This window comes from Labeo rohita, chromosome 16 (assembly GCF_022985175.1).
Source record: "Labeo rohita strain BAU-BD-2019 chromosome 16, IGBB_LRoh.1.0, whole genome shotgun sequence".
Taxonomy (NCBI): domain Eukaryota; kingdom Metazoa; phylum Chordata; class Actinopteri; order Cypriniformes; family Cyprinidae; genus Labeo; species Labeo rohita.
In genome coordinates, this window is record NC_066884.1 from 1,058,681 (window position 1) to 1,080,356 (window position 21,676).

Consider the following 21,676-nt stretch of genomic DNA (forward strand, 5'->3'; position numbering starts at 1 on the left):
TGAAATTTAAGGCCTGGAAAACCTTTGAAAATAGCAATATTCCTGAAAGTGGCACTTGAAAAGTGCTTGAATTATTAAAAGACAGTGTATCTATGAAATAAGTGTTTACTTTTTTCAATAAGCACATATTTTTTCACGCAAAATTCACTTAATTCAATAAACATCATACTTTTTCCACTTGTTTCATTTAATGTCATAAAACTGGTGAGCTAAACCAGTGGTAGTACTGACAGTGTCGTGTAAACATGGCCGAAGACTCCAAAAGAGAAAGAGATGAACCAAATCAACGCTGGATCCACTCTGATTGATTCAAACTCATGACAACGATTATTCATTTTAAGCAATTCACTAGCAAAAACCAGATCAAATTAACAGAGCCATTCATTTTTGAATTTTGACATCACTTGGAAAATTTTTAAAAAGCATGTATAGTGATGGGTGAAACTGAGCTTTTCGAAACCATGAATCCGTTAAATCAGTTTTGAAGTGCTCCAGTCGGATCGCAAATCATATATTTCAGATCGGGACTTTGGTGCGGGTTCACAAATCACGTGACTTAGAAGGGGGCTTCAAAACTGTATATTGCAAATCATTTGATTTATTCAGCAGCTTGGCGCATCTCAGATCATTTGATTCAGATTGGGACTTCATTTATTTAGATCAAAACGGGTTCGTGAATTTTGCGAATTGAATGATTCAAATGATTTGCTATAGGTAATTTGAAGTCCCGGTGTAAATCAAATGATTCGTGATACGCAAAGTTCTGATCTAAGTGAAATGATTCGTGATCTGTGCTCCGAGTCCTAAACTGAAATGATGGTCCGCAAATCATTATTCCGATTGGGACTTTGCAGCGTGGAAATTTGGAGCAGGTTCGCAAATCTTATGCTTTAGATCGGAACTTCGGAGCGCAGAATGCAAATCATTTGATTCAGTTTGGGACTTCGATGCAGGTTCGCAAATCATTTGATTCAGGTTGTGATTTCGGAGTGAGTACGGTGAATCTTTTGATTTAGACCGAAACAGGTTTGTGAATCATTGTGCGAATTGAATGATTCAAATCAAATGATTCGTGATGCGCGATTTTGAAGCCCTGATTTGAGTCAAATGATTGCGATCTGCACTCCGAGTCCTGATCTGAAATGATGTTTAATGAATCATTATTCAGAGCGGGACTTCGGAGCTCGGATTGCAAATCATTTGATTAGATTGAAATTTTGGAGCAGGTTCGTGAATCTTTTGATTCAGTTTGGGACTTTGGAGTGCGTGTGGTGAATCATTTGTTTCAGATCAGGATTTCAGAGTGGTTTCACAAATCTTTTGTTTCTGATTTTTAAATAATCAAACCATTTGGGCCGTACAGTAAAAAAAGAAAAGAAAATGTACACAAATACAAATCCCTTTTTTACTGTAGTAAAAGTGTAGTAATACTTTAGCTGTAATTCTTTGCATGTGCTTCGTTTTATTTGGGCCATTTTGTTATATAAGTACATTTGTATTTATCTCTTTATTATTTTTTCAGAAGTTGAAAGAGAAGACATTGTTTGATAAGTGAGATCTCTGTTTGAATCAAAAAAGCAGTGCTTGAAGAGTCCTTGAAAGTCCTGGAGTTTCATCTTACAGTATCTACAAACCCTAAAAACATGATTAACAGTTGACTAACTCTTTCTACAACATTTTTTTTTCTTAAATGAATGATTTTTAATATAAATGTGATCTTACTGCAAACAGAAATGATTTGAGGTGCTGATGGGAAGGAGCTGATCTGTCACATTGAATGTTGGAAGGTTTTTGGCTCGGCGTTTCAGCTCGGCGCAGATTTTTGCACGTTTGCGGAGGCCCCGGGGCCCGTGTGTGTCCGTGGAGGGTGTCGGATGTGCTGTGCTGAATTATTAATGATGTTCAGGACTCCGTTCAGGACTTTCCCCAAATGAGCATGAGTAAATCTCACAGAAACATGGCCCGATCACATTTCACCCCAAACCAAATGGTGGAAATAAGAAAGTATTTTTAGCCTGATGAAAATGAAGGCTGTTTTTAGCACCATTCAGATTATTTTTCATAACAAGTAAACAAATTTTATCCTCAAAGTGTTATTACTATAATGTCTGTTTTTGTAATGCTCATTCTCGATGATGATTCATGTACTCATTAGTGATTGTCTCTCTTATGAGATGGACGTACAGTGACAGATGGCCGTTTGCTTCCTTCCTCAAACTCTCGTCTCAAAAGCGTCTCTGTTCAGACTCAGTTCCTTGACAATAAGAAACTGATAGTCTCCTTACAGGAACACAAGGCTGGTTTAATGCAGCGTCTGCTTTACTAATGAAGTTCCCTTCTGAAAATGGTTCAATGACTCTTTATTCGTACCGTGACACAGAACAGCTGTGCTCAGAATAGCAGACTTGCATAATACCCATCCTGTTTCTGCAGTTTGTGTACTTGAAGTGTTTCTGGAATAATACCTACTGTTTATTCTCTTACTATCTGAGCTGCAGGTGGTATATAGTGTATATCTGTAAGTACGCTAGTTTTCAGTTTGCATGTTGCAGATGTAGGTCAGATCTTTGTTAGATCAGGTTCGGATCAGAACTCCATCAGTCGCACAGCAGTGATCCATTACAAAAATCCCACAGAGAATTGGGTTATCTTTAAAATCCCAATGGCCATTTTGGCTCGGACCTGCAGGAGCAGTTTCAGATGACAAGAGTTTGTATGCATTGTCTACTTTTGATTCCCCATCATTTTGCATTACACAGTTGTCTCTATGAAATAATATGAATGCTAAAGTTTTGGACAGATGTTTTTTTTTGGTTAATGATATTATATTGTGTTTCATTTTCTTGTATCAGTGATGAATGGAAAGCTTTTAATGCATTACAGTAAAAAAAAAATACTGTAATAAAAGGATTTTATGAATTTTAATATTAAAGTAATTTTGTTTATTTTAGATGTATGTTGATTTAATTCAGTAGTTCATTTAAATTGTTATTTTTAGAATGTTGTTTATTAATTATTGAATACATTTTAACATTACCATTTTAGAAGTGCTATTTTAATTTAGTGTAGTTGAGTTTAATTTTTAATTTAATAGATACTTTAGTTTTAAATAAAAATAACATCATTAAATGAATTTTAACACTAAAATAATTTTGCTTATCTTAGAAGTATTATGTTAATTTAATTTAGTTAATTTAAATTTTACATTTAAACAATTGAACGTTATTGAATGAATTTTAATATTAAAATCATTTTGTTTGTTTTAAAAGTATTGTTAATTTAAAATTAAAATTGAAATAATTTAACAATGTTATTGAATGAATTTTAACATTAAAAGAATCAGTGTTATTTTAGAAGTTCATTTAATTTAATTATTTTTTTTATTTAATAGATAATTTAGTTTAAAATAAACATATTAATAACATTATTGAATGAATTTTAACAATTTAAGTTAATTTAGTAGTTGATTTAAATTTGAAATGTAAACAATTTAACAATGTTATTGAATGAATTTTAACATTTAAAATTGTCAGTATTATTTTAAAAGACGTATCTCAGTTTAATTAAATGATTAATTTAGATTTAAGATTAAATGAAAAAAATGCTTTACATTAACAAGAGTGGAATTAATTGTCATTGATCGATTTCGATCCCATTTTTATATGAATGCTAAAAGTTTTTAGAAGATACGCAATTGTGACATGTCTTTTTGGTGAACAGTTTAATTTTATTGCATTTCAATTCACAGCAGGTAATGGGCCACCTGAATTTTGTTTACTCATCAGTGTCAAACTTGGAAACTGGTGAACCTTCATTTTGAATCCTGCCTTTGTCAGCCAGCTTTGCTAGAAACGCTTTGCTAGTTGACTGGCCTCACTAGTAGTTTTGATGGTAAACCAGCACCAAACCAGCACTGGACCATGTTAGTCCAAGTTGGTCTTTTCAGCAGACAGCTAACCCAAACCCCTGTTTGCACATGTCCGTTGTTGGCCGGTCATGTACATGGTCGTTTTCCATGTCGGATCTCAGCAGATTAAGGGTTTGAGAGTTTCATGCTGTTGTTCGTGAATAAAGAATCTTTTCTAGCCGTATCTCATTCCTATGGCAACACGCGCGTCTCTCAAGGTTAGCGCTCCTTCGGCGTTCTTGTGCTACACCAACTGCCCTTGGGTGCTGCGCTCAATCTCTCCTGTGCTCCTGATAAGGCAAATAGAGTTTGCGTGGAAGCCCCTGTTTTATTGAATTATAGGTCAGGCGGTGACCTCGTACAGGCGGACGAGCCGTATCGATCAGTGGAAGGTGTGAGGTTGAGCTCTGTGGGGCTTATCCAGGTAAACAAACCGTTTCTAATAATGTAGACTGTGTCTAAAACTATGATGTTAGAGGGGAAACTCTAATTTAGCATTTTACATTATTGTAAAACACAAAATAGTTTTGCTGTATATTTAAAAATTGGATTTGTGAATGTCAGAATGTGGTGAAGGGGATTGTGGCTGAATCATTGAGTTGATTTTTAAACAGTTATTTTTTTTTAATTTATTTTAGACGTATTATGTTAATGTAAGTTATTAGTTAAAATTAAATTTTAATATTAAATTAATTTTAATAATGAAATGATTAAGTATTATGTTAATTTAATTCATTAGTCAATTTAAATTTAATTTGGAACAAAATTTAACAACATTGTTGAATTACTTTAAGTGATTTAAGTGATTTTGTTTTAATTTAGACATGTTCATTTATTAGTTAAAAGTTACTGTTAGTTAAAATGTAATTTTAATATCAAATTAATTAATATTGAAATGATCATTATGGGAATTTATTAGTTAATTTACATTTCAGTTGGAACAAAATTAACAACATTGTTGAATGAATTTTAATATTAATGATTTTGTTTTATTTTGTTTTATTTAATTTATTAGTTAAAAATTAATTTTAATATTTAAAATATTGAAATTATCAAGTATTATGTGAATTTAATTTATTAGTTATTTTAATTTCGGTATTTTATTAGTTTATTTAAATTTAAAGTTACATTTTAATATTTTATTCATTTTTGGAAATGATATATTTATTTAATTCATTAGTTTATTTAAATTTAAGTTAAAACAAATTTTTTGACATATTGGAAAAGCAAAATAGTTGATATATGATGAATATGGAGAAGGGGATTGTTGCCGAATCACAATTCACCACAAATTCAACACTAAAAAAAATATATTTTGACAAATTATTCTCCAGATATAGATTATAATATAATAATGATACTATAATAACCTTGCACAATAGCATCATTCAGCAAATTCATTTCAATGTTGATTCAGCTCAGTGCTGATGTTGCAATGCCAGTGTCATTATCCAGCTCATTTCACTTCAAATTGTTGCAATAAATAATAAAGGCCCTAAAAATAGGTTTAATGTTCTATATGCAAAATATACTTTTCTTATTGCTTTGTGCGGTGAAATGCGATCTGATCATGTTCTTAACAGAAGATGCACATGGAGGTGACGTGTTGCTCTCATGCTCTCACAGGGATGTGGGTTTGAATGGTGTGTCACGTCCCGATCCCGTTCCCGTTCCCCCTCCCTCTCTCCCTCTCTCCGGGTGTTTGGCAGAAGCTGCGGTGATGCAGGACATCTGGAGCGTGCCGTTCTCTGGCAGCGGCGCACTGTCCTTTCTGATACCGTTGTTAATGTTACTCACGATTAATGGCAGCTTGGCAGGCCTGCGTTTCATATTTCACTAAAGCTGTGTAGGGCTGGACTGAATCAATAGCTGAGGGAGAAAGAGAGAGAGAGAGAGAGACAGTGAGAGAGAAAGAGCGCATGGGTTGTGCGGCTGCCGCTGCAGACGCCTCTACAGCCTCCCGCTTCCTCAAACTCCTCCGGATCAGACCATCTCACTCGTGGGGGCCGACACTCACAGCCCATCTCATTTCCCCACGACTGCACGGCTCAAGGGGGCACGAGCCACGGTGCGTCGCATTTTTAACGCAATCCTTCAGCTGCGGTGAGCGCGCGGTGCACTGAAGCTGCGTCACACGGTGATGCTCGAGACGTCACTTTGAAAGATTCCCCCCGCATTCACCATCCCTCTGCTTTAGTACGATCTCTGGGCTTCCAGCCGTCCGAGTCGGCGAGAGATGTTTTGAATGCAGCGATTGGCCTGCATGCATTTCGTCTGCATGCGAGAGGCACTCAGGTGAGCTGTTTCCTGCAAACAGTGACTGCAATAAGGTAAGAGCGCAGCACGACAAGCGCCGCGTCCCCTTTCTCCCTCTCGGTGCATGCTGATCGGCACAAACACTCCCCAGATGCTGCCATCATCACGTTTAATGTGTTTACAGGGGATAAACGTAGAAAATGCACCCATGCAATCATGCACGCTGCTTGTGACGTGCTGTCATGTCCGGAGCGGGTCGGCCCACCTGAGAATAGCGCTGGTTTATTGAGATGGGGCAATCTGGCACAGACGGGACGTATGCTTCATGCATCTGTCCTGCAGGATAACGTGTGTTTATTAGGGATGCGCCGTTGTTGCGATGCGCTCAGCGTAAGACTTCCTGCCCCGGGGATGTCGTGTGTAGGGAGGAGGGAGATGATGGAGGAGGAAGAAGCAGGCCACTCTCCCATCTGTGTTAGCGCCTCGCAGCATCCCGCCGCGGCACGATCTCCTGCGTGCAGCCAGAGGCCTGCGGCGATTCCATCGGCTGCTTTATCAGGCGCAGGATTAGAGGCGATACGGTGACAGGCGCTGATGTGTGTCACTGACACACTGAGATTACGTTGATGACGGGCGGATGAATGGGGGCACTCCAACAAACGTGTGCCGCCAAAGTGTGTTTATGAAATCATAGCTGCTTCGTTTACTAAACAAAACCCTAATCATTATTGAAAATAATTTAATTTAAAAATACTACTTTTATGAATCTATCTATCGATCTATCGATCTATCTATCCATCGTTCTATCGTTCTATCGTTCTATCTGTCGTTCTTTCTGTCTGTCGTTCTTTGTCTATCATTCTTTCTGTCTATAGTTTAATCTACCGTTCTATCTATTGTTCTGTCTATCATATGTCCATCATTCTATCTTTCATTCTATCTATCATTACTAGATAGATAGATAGACATCTATCTATCTGTCTATCTGTCTGTCTGTCTGTCTGTCAAGCCTATTGTATCCTGTCGTTTTATCATTTTATCATTCTATCATTCTATCTATCATTCTATCTATCCATCTGTCCATTTATCGCTCTATCCTTCTATCGTTCTGTCGTTCTATCATTCTATCTATCCATCTATGGATTGTTCTATTGTTCTATCTATCTATCTATCTATCTATCTATTGTCGTTCCATCTATCATCTGTCCATCTATCGCTTTATCCTTCTATCGTTCTGTTGTTCTATCATTCTATTGTTTTATCTATCGTTCTATCATTCTATCTATCCATCTATCGATCACTCTATTGTTCTGTCATCTATCCATCGTTCTATATATCATTCTATCTATCGTTCTAGTGTCGTTCTATCTATCCATCTGTCCATCTATCGCTCTATCCTTCTGTCGTTCTGTCGTTCTATCATTCTATTGTTTTATTGATCATTCTATCTATCCACCGTTTTCTCTGTCGTTCTGTCGATCGATCTATTTGTCCATCTATCGCTCTGTTGTTCTGTAGTTTTATCATTCTATTGTTTTATCTGTCGTTCTATCTATCATTCTATCAATCATCTGTCAATCGTTCTATCCATCGTTCTATCTATCAATTCCGTCTATTGTTCTATCTGTTGTTCCATCTATCCATCTATTGCTCTATCCTATTGTTCTATCACTCTATCATTGTCTATCTGTCTATATCTGTCTGTCGTTCTGTCTATTTATCTACCATTTTATCTATTTATACTGCTATGTATTTATCCTTCTATCCATTTTTTAATCTTTCTATTTATCCTTCTATCTACTCATCTAACTATGTAATCTTCTATCCTTTGTTTTGTCTATTTATCCTCCTATTTATCGTTATATATCTACCATTATATCGACCATATTGTTCTGCCTATCTTTCTGTCATTATATTGATTTGTCTGTCTTTATGTTTATGTCATTCTATCCGTCTATTTATCATTCTGTCTGGTCATATTTTTGTCAGGCCAGCAGTTGTAGTCTTGACAAACTGTGCTTTTCTAGTTAAAAATAACTTATATAAACTGCACTTCACTTTACTTCCTTGAATTAAAATCTGAATTTCAATTCTATGTCCTGTTTGGTACCTTAATTTAAATTCAGGACAAGAAAGACCTTGATCCATATTAGTTAAGTTTAACCAGCTTCACTCCATATACCATGCTGGTAAACGAAGCTGTGCTGTTCAGCACTAACCAGATCAAACCAGCCTGGACCAGCATGTAAATTTGTTTGTGCTCAGATGTGATTATCTTGCTGCGATTGCTGTATGTTTTCTGAATCAGCGAGCACATAACAAAACTTTGGTGGCGATGCGGTCGGATGAAGCTGAGGTCATGCTACAAGATCTTTTAAACTCGACCTCACACAGACCCAGTAGCGCTCAAGATGTTCATTAGTGCCGGCCGCTCACGTTAGATATGTGCATAATTAATTTCGCCAGGGAGTAAACATCCCTTAATTGTCATGGATACAAAGTTTTAATCACTCCAGTGTCTCCATTTGTTAGATGTTTTATGTAAATCCGGTCATTAGCCAACTGCTGTTGACCATTGCTTTGCTTTTCCCGAGCAAACGTCTGCTACAATTATCAATCTATAATTCAGAAACAATTAGCCAAGCCTCAAGGCTGTTTTAACTCACTCAAACGGTTCTCGAGCACTCAACGTGAACTTGACCATTATAATCCACTCAAAGGCTTGGGTTACACCTCCATTACAGAGAGCGGCTCTTGTCCCTGCAGCTGGAGATCAGCACAACTTTGTAATGCAGTTCACAATTTCCTAAATGTCACTCTGATAGCGGCGCTCCGCTTGTGTGCTGACCGTCTGCCAGCGCTGCTTCTGGTTTAAGTCCAACCAATGTCCTGTCTATCTGTCTGTCGTTCTGTCTATTATGTTTGCATGGCGTACCAGTACTACAGTAGTATCGTGAAACGGAAGCTTAATTCTGTAGAAGGTATGCTGTATGTGGGGCAGGTACACTATTTAAATCATTCTTTTAAGCATGCATGACTGCAAACAAAATTACAATAGTCTTTTTGAGAGCCGCAGTCTTTCTGCTGCACATTGATGCTTTTTATGCTACTGAGCCATTCCTAATGTTTCAGGTTATTTTGCAAAGAGACATTGTGCATGTCATTGTTCATGCTGTTATTTTTTTAGGATAAAGAGACATATTTTAAAAAATTAATATCTTTGCTCGTTTGACCACTTCTTGAAGAGGTGTAATGGTTAGTTCCTGAAACCAGATTTGCAATGATGAATGCAACTCTATTCATCAGCATAAGGCAATTGCACTCCATTCTTTCATTCATATCAATCCTTGTAATGTGATTTTAACATTATCAATGATTCATGTTTTAATACACATGCTGCCCTCCAGGCAGTGATATGAGGGGGAAATGCTCCTGTATGACTTCTTGTTTTTTATATTTACACTATAACATGATAGTTAATCCGTCTATCAATCTGTCTATTGATGTATTCCATTATCACTCCATCTCACGTTCTATCATTCTGTCTATCTGTCGTTCCATTGCTATCTATCTAACTATCTATCTATCTATCTATCTATCTATCTATCTATCTATCTGTCTGTCTATCTATCTGTCTGTCTCTAACAGTTAAACCAGTTCAGAAAAATCCTTCAGGTCCCACAATTTTTTTTGTTTTTTCAGCATTTTTATGTATTTGAACCCTTTCCAACAATGACTGTATGATTTTGAGATCCATCTTGTCACACTAAGGACAACTGAGGGACTCATATGCAACTATTACAGAAGGTTCAAACACTCAATGATGCTCCAGAAGGAAAAACGATGCATTAAGAGCCGGGGGTGGAAACTTTTGAAATTTGAAGATTGGGGTAAATTTAACTTATTTTGTCTTCTGGGAAACATTTAAGTATCTTCTGCAGCTTCTGAAGGGCAGTACTAACTGGGAAAAAAAGATATTTAAGTAAAATAAGAAAAATGTACACTTCTTCATTCTGTTCAAAAGTTTTCACCCCCTGGCTCTTAATGCATCGTTTTTCCTTCTGGAGCATCAGTGAGTATTTGAACCTTCTGTAATAGTTGCATATGAGTCCCTCAGTTGTCCTCGGTGTAAAAAGATGAATCTCAAAATCATACAGTCATTGTTGGAAAGGGTTCAAATACTCAAAAATGCTGAAAAACCAAAGAATTTGTGGGACCTGAAGGATTTTTCTGAAGAACAGCAGGCAGTTTAACCGTTCAGGACAAACAAGAGACTCATGAACAACTATCACTAAACAAACTAAAAAAAACTAAAGGTCTTAATTTCTAAACTGTAGAATTTTCTTTCAATATTTCAGCTCATAAAAGGTTAAATATAAAGGGAAAGCCCAAGATTTGCAGTGCAGTCGGTGTCGTGTATTAGTTTAGTTCTGTATCTAATGCTATCAGTTCATCCCCAGTGAAAGCGGGCGGCAGCGGCATCTGAATAATCGCGTTCGCTGAGACACATTATCCTGCTGAACACAGTGAGACGAGTTTGAGCAAATGCTGGTGCTGTTGAGAAACACGTCCTGCTGGACTGAGTCCTGATCCAAACAGCCATTAAACGGGCCGCCGCTGCCGGGAACACGGCCAATTTTGTCATTAATACAGTACAACCCTTTGTCTTCTTTTTTTTTCTGTCCTTTTCCTTCCAATCTCTGTAAAACTGATGTTTAGCACTCAGTTTAATCACTGGAGTTCACAGTCAAGGACGCAAAACTCGATGGCATCGCTAAGTTCAGGATTTTTAATGATTTTACAGTTGAAATGCCAGAGGAAACTGGAGTTTTCATTTTTGGTTTATAATTCTGTAGCTGTATTCTACAAACTAGCTGAGCTGCATTGCTGACAACATTAACCAAATCGATTTTGCTGTTTGCATGCTGCACATAAGTATTATAAAAAATTGTTGATTTTAACTATTGTATTTTTGTGTTCTTGCATGCATACTTTATGCATACTTAAAGTCTGTTCTTTGGCTTCCTATGTTTTGAAATACAGCTCATTGTGTTTTGAAAGCATCTCTATCGGTCTTGTGTGTTTTTGTGTGACGGCTGAGGAGAACGCAGGTGTTCATCCTTCTGTTAATTTCATTCACCATTGTTGAGATTATAGTTTCATTCAGAAGAGGCTTGGATCAGTTTATTTGATTTGACAGTAAGACTGCAGTCCGTTCGGTTTCAGATGTTGATTATCTTTTTTCCTCTCCAAGTCTGCATTTATTTGATCAAAATACTGTAAAAATTGTGAAATATTTTACAATTTAAAACAGCTGTTTTCTATGTCAGTCTATGTGAAAATGTAATTTATTTCTGTGAACAAAGCTGAATTTTCAGCATCATTACTCCAGTCTTTAGTGTCATATGATCCTTCAGAAATGATTCTAATATGCTGATTTGCTGCTCAAGAAACATTCCTGATTATTATGAATGTTAAAAACAGTTGTGCTGCCCATATTTTTGTGTAAACCATGATGCATGCATTTTATTTTTCAGGATTCACAGATGAATAGATGAAAAGAACAGCATTTATTGAAATAGAAATCTTTTAGAACATGTCTTTACTGTCACTTTTGATCAGTTTATCTAATGATAAATGTCAAAAACTCGTTTTTGTCACATGACAACTTTGCATGTTAAGTGATCATCTCAGAAATCTTGGTTTTCCTAGAAAAGGCTCAGTCGTCTGTGTAATTCTCTGATGTCGTTGAGAGATTCATTTATTATAAAAGGATCAGAGCCAAAATGCACTGAGATGATGAAGCCTTTAGTTTTTTTTTTTTTTTTTTTTCTCTCCCTGCATATTGTATGATCAGAAGGCTGAGAAACGCAATGAAGAGTCGTAATGTTTTAGCAACGTCGCCCGGCCCTAAACTAGAGCATTATCATTATCAGGCTTCCTATCTGCATGGCTTGTTTGGTTTGGATTTCCTCTTTACTTGGTTTTCTGTAATCAGGGAGTGTTTTCCCAGTGGATTCTTAAATATGAAGGATTGTTTCTCAGCTGTGGATGTTTTAGCCCTTTTGTTGGAGTCTCTGTCATTTGTTTTGCAGTACCGCTCCTGACAGTCTCCCTCCATAACGCCGTCGGCAAACTCTGATGACAAACAGCACACGCTCGCCGCTGCATTACGTTACAGCTCACTGTGTTCATTTAAATCATACTGACCCGTTTGTTTCAGGACTGTAAAGAGATTTACACATCAGAGCCCAGTAATTTTTTATTTATTTATTTATTTTTCTCCAAATAGAAGGCATGTGGTGTGCAAATGATCTGCAGTGGCTCAGTATATTTGTTTGTGATCCGTTTCATTTGACATTTTTTCCTTAAATTTTTATTTCATTTATTGATATTCATTCATTTATTCATTGTTATTTGTGTTTTTCTCACTTTTATTTATTATTTTTCTAATATTTTTATTCGTCTAATTTATTTTTTATTTATTTATGTTTTTTATATATTTTATTTTTAAATGTGGGTCAAAGACGTTACGATGTCCACATCAAAAGACAATTACAAAATGATTTTATGTCCATAGAAAGCACATTAAATGTAAGTAAAATGTCTACTTTTAATTTTTTGGGGAATAAAATGTCAAAATTTGGTTAAAATAATATTACAGTGTCATTTAGTGTAACGCAATAATTATGTAAAAATTCAAACATGTTTATTCTGACTTGGACATTTTAAAATATATAAAAGAATAAGGGAGAATATTACATTTTATTGTGTTTTCATTGAGTAAAAAATTCTTACTGACAAATAGGCAAAATTAGTATTTGGGATGAAAGTAATTCATCTTTTAATATGTAATAAATTGATTTTTTTTGTAAATATGCCTGACAAGATTGTTACACTGAACAACATTTTTAGTGGGCGTCTTCTGTAAATTAGGGAAAAATGTATGATATTTATTTTTTGCTCAGAAAAACAAAAACAAAAATACAATTAAATTAAACAGAAAACTTTTTATATTCATTTTTTTTCTGAAAAAAGAGCAACAATTATTGCAAGCAATATTAAACTTAGTGTTTTATGCTTAACCTTTTTCTGCTCTGACCCATGTATAATTTTTTTTTTTTATTCCCTGTAGATTTATGAATTTTTCAAAATTTTCACTTTTTTTCTCATTTTAATAACTCACATTTATTTATTAATTTTTATGAATTCTTATTTTTTCATTCATATGTATTTTTCTAATTTCTATATATTAATTTTTTTCTGATTTTGGTTATTTATTCATTCATTTTTGCATTTATGTATTTTAATTTTTTTTTAAATATATTTTTCTAATTACTAATTTTTTATTTATTTTGTATTTTTATATCTATCTATCTATCTATATATCTATATATCTATATATCTATATCTATATATCTATATATCTATATATCTATATCTATATCTATATCTATATATATATATATATATATATATATATATATAACTTTTTTTTTTTTTTTCTAAATAAATACATTTTTTATTATTTTCTATTTGTAAAGTGTTTGTGCATCTTTTATTTTTACAGTTTTCGGAGGCTTTTATTCTCTGCCACGTGTCTCAAAGCATCAGACGTGTTCGTGTCCTCGTGTCGGCGGTTCTTTATGCATCATGAATGCTGTCTAGCGCGCATCCGAGCACATCCCACCCGTTCTGCAGTGAAACAGTCCATCAGACGCATTTCGCACCTGAAAGCAGCGTCTGGCACATGAAAGCCGGTCCACGTGCAGCAGGGTTTGCGTTCAGAGCAGCTTGTGATGCGTTTGTGACGGGAGAGAGTGGTGTCAGATACTGATGTCACTATTAAACACCATTAGTTTCTGTAGCTTTAGCTGTTCGATGACTCTGTTTATACTCAGAGTCTTTGTGTTTTTTTGGCAGAGCTAAGCGTTGACGTCCAGCTTGTGGTTTCCATTAAGAGCTCTGAATCCCACATACAGTCACGCTTGAAGATCAGCAGTAAATCAGGCTATGTTCATAGTAAACAGTCAGGTGAATGTCTGTCTAGGGACGCTGCTAATCGCTCTCCTCTCGTCTGGAATAAAAGCACTTCATTTGTGTTGATATGGATAAATCACGGACTGGTGTGTGAATCTGTTAATGAACAGAGAAATAAGAACTGGTTCAAATAATTGTGTGAGCGGCTCTAATGAAGAAACCGCTGCTGGGTTTGTGGATTAAAGGCTGTTGAGTCAGAGCTCATGATGCTTTTTTCTTTGGATGATTTGCCCATGAGAGCTTGGGGAAACTCGGATGATGTTACACTAATGTTGTAATATCGGGATTAGTTTACTGGCTCAGTTGCATTAGTTCACTGGCTAATTGCTGCCACGACAGGTTTTCACAATTCTCCTAGTATCTTAGTATCCCAGAATCCTAGAGCCTGTTAATTAGATCGTACGTTTTCTAATGAACGTGTGCATGGTGCATACTTGCTGCAGTGGTGTTAGGTTGTTGCGAGGGCTGTTGGGGTGTTGCTAGGGTGTTGTTAGGTCATTGCTTTGTGTCTAAAGTCACAAAAAAAAAATCTTCTGGTCTCTAGATATGACAAGGTTCCCTTGAGTCTCTATTTGTGTTTGTTTGTTTTAGTTGTTTATTTGTATATTTTTCAAAATTGTATGTTCATATATATATATATATATATATATATATATATATATATATATATATATATATATATATATATATATATATATTTTTTCCATTTCCTGTTTTTCAAATCTGTGTTTAATTTTTATTTTCCTAATTTTTGTTAATCTAATTTTTATTTATTTTAACATTTGATTTATTTATAATTATTTTTTTTTTCACTTTTATATTATTTTTTTATTGTCTTGTATTAATTATGTTATTCATTATGTTTCCATATATATATATATATATATATATATATATATATATATATATATATATATATATATATATATATATAAAAATATATATGCTTATGTATTTTTCTTTTTTCAAAAATATTCTTATCCTTATGCATTTGATGTATTTTTTGATTTTTTTTTTTTCTACACTTTTCAAATTTGCTTTTCTAATTTTGATTATTTACTTATTAATTCATTTGAAATTGTATGTTTATTGATTTTTTTTTTCTATTTTTGTATGTTTAATTCAATAATTCATAATTTTTAATAATCTAATTTTTATTTATTTTAACATTTGATTTTATTTATAATTTAATATTTTTTAAATAGTTTTTACTTAATTTTTTATTAATTTCTAATATTTTTTAATATTTAATTTCTGTTTAGTTATTTTTAATTAAATGTATTTATTTTATTAATTTGTATTAATTATATAATTTATTATATTTTGATAATTATATACGTTTTCTATTTTTAGTGTTTTTTAGCATTTATAAGTTTTATTTATTTTAAAATGTTGTAATTTATTTATTTCTGTTTAGTTATTCATTATTTCTTTTTAAATTTTTGCATGTGCTTTTTTTATGATTATATTTTTTATTTTTCATTTGTTTGATTAAATTTTTTTAATGAATGAATTGATAGCTTTATTCATTCAAACTGTAAAAATACAGTCACTAAAACTTGCTTATTAAGAAGTATTTCCATAAATTTCATGTTCATCAACCCTTCATCATGCAATTTGGTATTTATATGGACGTTGTGCTGGGAATTACACCTGAAATGAGAAAACATCTGCGGTTTTACATGACAAGCATCGTGATGGAAACAATCCTGATGCGCGTTTGTGAGCGAATGAACAACCGGGATGATTGAGACTCAATTAGAGCTCATTGTGTCTCGAGCGTCTAGAACAATAAAAACACTCGCCGACATTTACATCTCACTCAAGATTGACAGCGCGGGAGGCGGAGTCTGTCTGCAGTCTGATTGACAGCTCAGGGGGCGGAGTCCGTCTGCAGTCTGAGAACAGAATAAAAACACAAAGAGCCGAACGTGGGTCGCTGATATTCAGAAGATTTTGCGCTGAAGCGATGAGTTCAGAGATGGTGACGGCAGCTCAGTTCTGCTCCGAAGCCTCTGTTTCGGTTCTCTTTGAAAAAGGTCACTTACATGTTCATGTTTCAAATGCTGGCCTGTCAGGACGGGAAGAAAAACAGAGAGAAATGTCATTTATCTTGACCGGATCTGCATGGCATTTCACTTCAGAGTTTCTGTTTAACAGCAGCTTTAATCTGGAATGTTCTCAGACTCTATATTACAGGAAACTTTGTTTTTTTTGTAGTTTATAATTGTAGCTCATTTTTTATAAGTTTACACTTTTTTTGAGTACTTTTATTTATCATAGATGCATTAAATTGATCTAAAGTGCCAGGAAAGACATTTATAATGTTACATTTCTGTTTCAAGTAAATGCTGTTCTTTTGAACTTTGTCATCAAAGAATCCTGAAAAATAAAATGTATCAAAATGTATCAAATGTATCATTTCAAAAGCATCTCGATTCTGTGGCTGAATCATTTGTTTAGCACTGTTCGTGTCACAGAGTTGTTTTAGAGTTGTTAGTCACAGAGGTATTGAAGTATTGCAGTCGTTCTGGCTCTCGTACTGAAGTGTGTTTGGTGAAACTCGGCCTGTGTAAGTGAACCGCAGGCGGCTGTATATTGAGGTGGTTAGAGGCGGTTCGCGGGACGTTCCTCGTGAATGTTTAATCGGAGGGCCGCGCTGACATGACATGCTGCTCTGGGCCTTTTGTGCTGCTGACAGTCCGGCGGCGATGGAGTGGCCGGTAGGTTCACGCGTGTGCTTTAGATTAATGCTCCTCTGTGTGTGTGTGTGTGTGTGTATGTGTGTGTGATGGAAATGTACCGTAGGCTGTAATACAGCAGCTGAGAGCATTGAATCGATGTCTGAACAGATGAAAGTCTGAGCCTTGCAGGTAGTGCGAACTGCATGAAACCACTGTCAAGAAAACCAGCAGATTGGCTTGTGGATTTGAACAAATGTGAGCGTGACTTTACAGATCAGAGCTCACTTGTCTTTTCACTGCAAAGGATTTTTATCTGGTTTTTGCATCTTAAAAAAAGGTCAGGATGCTTAAAATGAGATTTACTCAAAGGAAAATTGTGCATGATGATTTTTTTTTCTTGCCACACTGACACAGTTTTTGACTTTTAAAATTATTTATTTTAATTTTACTTTTTAATGATGCAATTAATTTTCAGTATGTTTTTTTTTTTTTTTTTTTTTTAATTGTTGATTTTAATTGTACTTTTTAATGATTTTATGAATTTTCATTAAATGTTTTTATTTTAAAATTCTTTTAATTTGACCTTTTTAATGATTTAATTAAAGGGTTTTAAATTTTATGGGGTTTATAGGAATCTAAGGGATTTTATAAATTTTAATAGTAAGTGGTTTATTTCAGTGTCATTTAAAAAAATGTTTTCTTTTTAATGATTTGATGATTAAAAATGATCCTTTTTGTTTTTTTTTGATAATTGAACAATTGTTTATTTAATTTTTTTTTTAAGGATTTTATTAATTTTTAGGAAATTATTGATTGTAATTTTTTAATGTTTAATTAATTTGTGTTTTTTCATTAAGTGATTTTTATTAATTTAAGTGGTTTATTTTTATATTAGAAATATTTTATTTTTACTTTTTAATGATTTAATTGATTAAAATCTCCCATTTTGTGTTTTATTTATTTATGCATTTATTTGTAATGTAACAATTATTCATTTAAATTTTTGCATTTTTAATGATTTTATTTATTTTTAGGAAGTGTTTTTAGTTTTTAAAAATATTGATTTTTAAATTTTTAATGTTTTAATTAAAGTGTTTTAAAATTATTTTAAAGTGATTTTATTAATTTAATAGTAAGTTGTTAATTTCAATGTATTTTAAAAATATATTATTTTTGCTTTTTAATGATTTAATGATTAAAATGTTCCTTTAGTTTTTTTTTTTTTTTTGTCATTCAACAATTAATATTTCAATTTTTTTATTAATATTTAGGAAGTGTTTTATTGTTTTTAAAAGTTATTGATTTTAATTTTTTAATGTTTTAATTCATCAAGTGTTTTAAACTTATTTAAGTGATTTTATTAATGTAATAGCAAGTGGTTTATTTTGATGTATTTTAAATATATATTTTACTTTTTAATGATTTAATGATTAAAATGTTCAATTTTTTTTTTTTTTTGTAATTTAACAAGAATTCATTTAGATTTGAGCATTTTTTAAATGAATTTATTGATTTTTAGTGTTTAATTTGTTAGTGTGTTTTTAGTTTTTTTTTATACAAATTAATTTATTTTTGTTACATTGATTTTAAATTTTATTAAGTGTTTTTTTTTTTTTCATTTATTTTAATGTAATTATTTTATTTAGATTTTTAATAATTTAAAAATATTTAATTTGACTCTTAATTTTAATTAATTTATTAAACAAATTAAAGTGTTTGTTTTTTTTATTGTACAAATATTTATTTTATTAAAATTATTTTAATAATTTTTAAGTGTTTTATTAAGATTTGCTGATTGAAAGTATATGAACCGCCCAAAACCACCGCGAAAAACCGACTTGTAAATTTGTATGAACATGGATGTGACTTTAGCAATCAGAGTTCATCTTTAGCTGCCTTTTCACTGCAAACAATATTTTCTTCTTTTTAATCTTGTTTTTGCATTTAAAAAAAAGGCAACGATGCTTAAAATGAGATTTACTTCAAGATAAATAGTGCATGATGATTTTTCCTGCCACACTGACAAATGTTTTTGTTTTTATTGTTGTCTTTAAGGATCAAGTTTACTATAGTTTATTAGAATTGTGCTTAAAACAACAACTATTTGTCAGGAAAAACAAAACAAAACAAAAAAAAGATCTTTCCTTACATAGTTTTGCTTCTCAAGTAAATGCATCTTGTTTTAAGCATATTCCTTCTGGAAAACTCCAGTGTTTCTGCAGTGCTGATGATGATGTTCTTCTCTTGTTGTTCTCCTCAGATATGTGTCACCAAGATGTCCACTCGCAGCTGCCAGGGATCCGACTCGGTCATCAAGCCCCTGGACACCATCCCTGAGGACAGGAAGGTGCGTGTGCAGCGGACGCAGAGCGGCTTCGATCCCTTCGAGAAACCGGCTGGTCAGGTGAAGCGCGTGCATTCGGAGAACAACGCCTGCATCAACGCCAAGAGCTCGTCCTCCGGGAAAGAGTCGCCCAAACTCCGCCGTCACTCCAGTCCCAGCTCCGTAAGTGTCTTCCTCATTAATTAGAGTTCATGATAGAGTGAGTTATGACTGCATGCCTAATTTGACACTCTGATCGTCCTTGATACGGCTCATTTATAAACCTCTATTAGAGGGTTGAAATGTGTTTTGCTTGGAGATATTGTTTGAGAGCTTCATTAGCTGCTTATTTGACCTAAATTATTTACTAAATTAGTTACTTTAAAGTTAATATTTCAGTAATTTAAGAACACATTTGCATGTTTATGGTTCTCTGATGTTGATTAATGCTCACATGCAGGTATACAATTAAAATCTCAAATCTTTTTATGTGTTTCATTCTGATTTGTTTTATTTGTTCTAAAATTATCATTTATTTTATCAGATTTTTCATTATGATTTTTTTAATAATATTATTATTTTTTTAATTATTTGATTAATTTATTTAATTTTACAGTTGTAAGATTTTTAGTTTATTTAGTTTTTTTCAGTTGGTTTATTTTATTGTACATTTATGATTATTATTTTTTTCATTTTTAGTATTTTTTTTTTTTTTTTTTTTACTTATTTGTAATTATACTTAATAATTTATTCAAGTGTTTTTATATAGAAATTTTATTTTGAGATTTATTTATTATAATTTGACTTTTTTCATTTTTAGTAAGTGTTTTTGGATTTTTTTTTTTTTTTTTACGAATATTTATTTTATTCTTTTTAATAATTTTAGTGATTTTATTTTTTTTTGTTTGTTTTAATAGCTTTACATACACTTTTTAAATTTTTTTTTTTTTTTTTTTTTAGTTTTAAGTTGTTTTTTTTTTTTTTTTTTTTTTTAAATTCTCTGTTGGTTTACTTTAATTGTACGATTATTTTTTTTCTTTTAAATTTTTAGTACTTTTTTCTTCCTTTTTTACTTATGTATAAGTTTTTATTTAATTTTTAATTTAAAATGTATTTATTATAATTTTATGTTTATTTATTTATTTATTTTTATTTATTTTATTCTTACTTTTTAATGTTTTTATTCATTTTAGTGAGTTTTTAATTTAGATTTTTCTGTTTTAAAATGATTGTACATACTCTTTGATTTTATTTTTTTTAGTTTGAAGTTTTTAATTTTTTTTCTCTATTGTTTTACTTTAATTGTACAATGATTTTTTTTCAACATTTTTACTTATTTGCAATTATACTCGATTTTTATTAATTTTAGGATTTTTTTTTATTTAAATGATTTTAAAATTGATTTTCATTTTACTTTTTAAAAAAAATTTTTTATATTTATTTCGTTCTTGCTTTTTAATGTTTTTATTCATTTTAGTGAGTTTTTTATTTAGATTTTTCTTTTTTAAATTATTTTACATACACTTTGATTTTATTCGTTTTTATTTAATTATTTAAAAATTAATTTTATTCAACATTTTAATAATTGTTTGTTTTTAGGTAGTTTAATTAGACTATTTTATTTTAAAAAATAGTCTAGGTGCTTTCTGAAGTATATAATTCCCAAAGCGAGGCACGTTTGACCTGAGAGAGGAAACTAAAGGTGGCCAGTTTGAAGAAAGCGTGCTGATTCACACCGATGAAAAATGGATGAGCGTAAGGCCAGATAGAAGGAGCGGAGAGAGAGCCTGACCTCTTTCCCATAACACACTTCTCCTTATCCGCCCACAGACCTTCTTATTTAGAAAATCCACTCAAACCTGTTCTCCACGGGGCCCCTGCACTCCCAACGCCTCAATCAGGATAATAAAGGGCGTGCTGAGGTGATATCAGTGCGGATGTGTTTACTGACGGTCTCTTAGAGACAGCTGGTGTCTGGTGTTGATAAAGCGCGCAGGGTTTGCGGTTACAGCCGCATCGGAGCAAGTGCTTATCCGGGAAGAGTCCGGTAATCTTTCACACTGATCGCTGCGGCTGCGGATCGGTGTCAGGCTGCAAACCTGATTACTGAAGAAACGCTGCGTTTTCAGGAGTATCACTGATGCTGTAAATTTGCTTTTCAGTCCGTCATGAAGGCATTTGAGTCGCATTCAGTGCATATTACTACACATATTACTCTGCTTAAAAAATAAAAAATAACATAATAAAGACAAATCAAAATCATAATATTAACTTAAAACCAATTATTGTAAAATAAAATTCTAAATAAAACACTTACTAAAGACAATTAAAATCGTACTATAAATTAAAAGATTTTTAAAATAAAAAAAAATGTAAATAAAACACTAAAAACATCTAAAATCATAATGAATAATTAAAATAAATAAATAAAAAACTAAATAAAACACTTACTAAAAACAAATAAAA

General features: G+C 32.7%; 1 protein-coding gene across 3 annotated transcripts in view; it reads left to right on the plus strand.

Moving 5' to 3' along the window:
- The window catches only part of cdk14 (cyclin-dependent kinase 14), a 230,623-nt gene that overhangs the window by 27,599 nt on the left and 181,348 nt on the right, over positions 1 to 21,676 (plus strand). The window contains exons 1-2 of one of the 3 annotated variants that reach the window (XM_051132268.1): positions 6,042 to 6,202; positions 19,148 to 19,393. In XM_051132268.1, coding sequence (XP_050988225.1) covers positions 19,163 to 19,393 — 231 coding nt within the window. In that variant the 5' untranslated portion in view covers positions 6,042 to 6,202; positions 19,148 to 19,162. Of the gene's footprint in view, positions 1 to 6,041; positions 6,238 to 19,147; positions 19,394 to 21,676 lie in introns of those variants that run through there. The other 2 variants (XM_051132269.1, XM_051132266.1) reach the window with 2 other exon arrangements.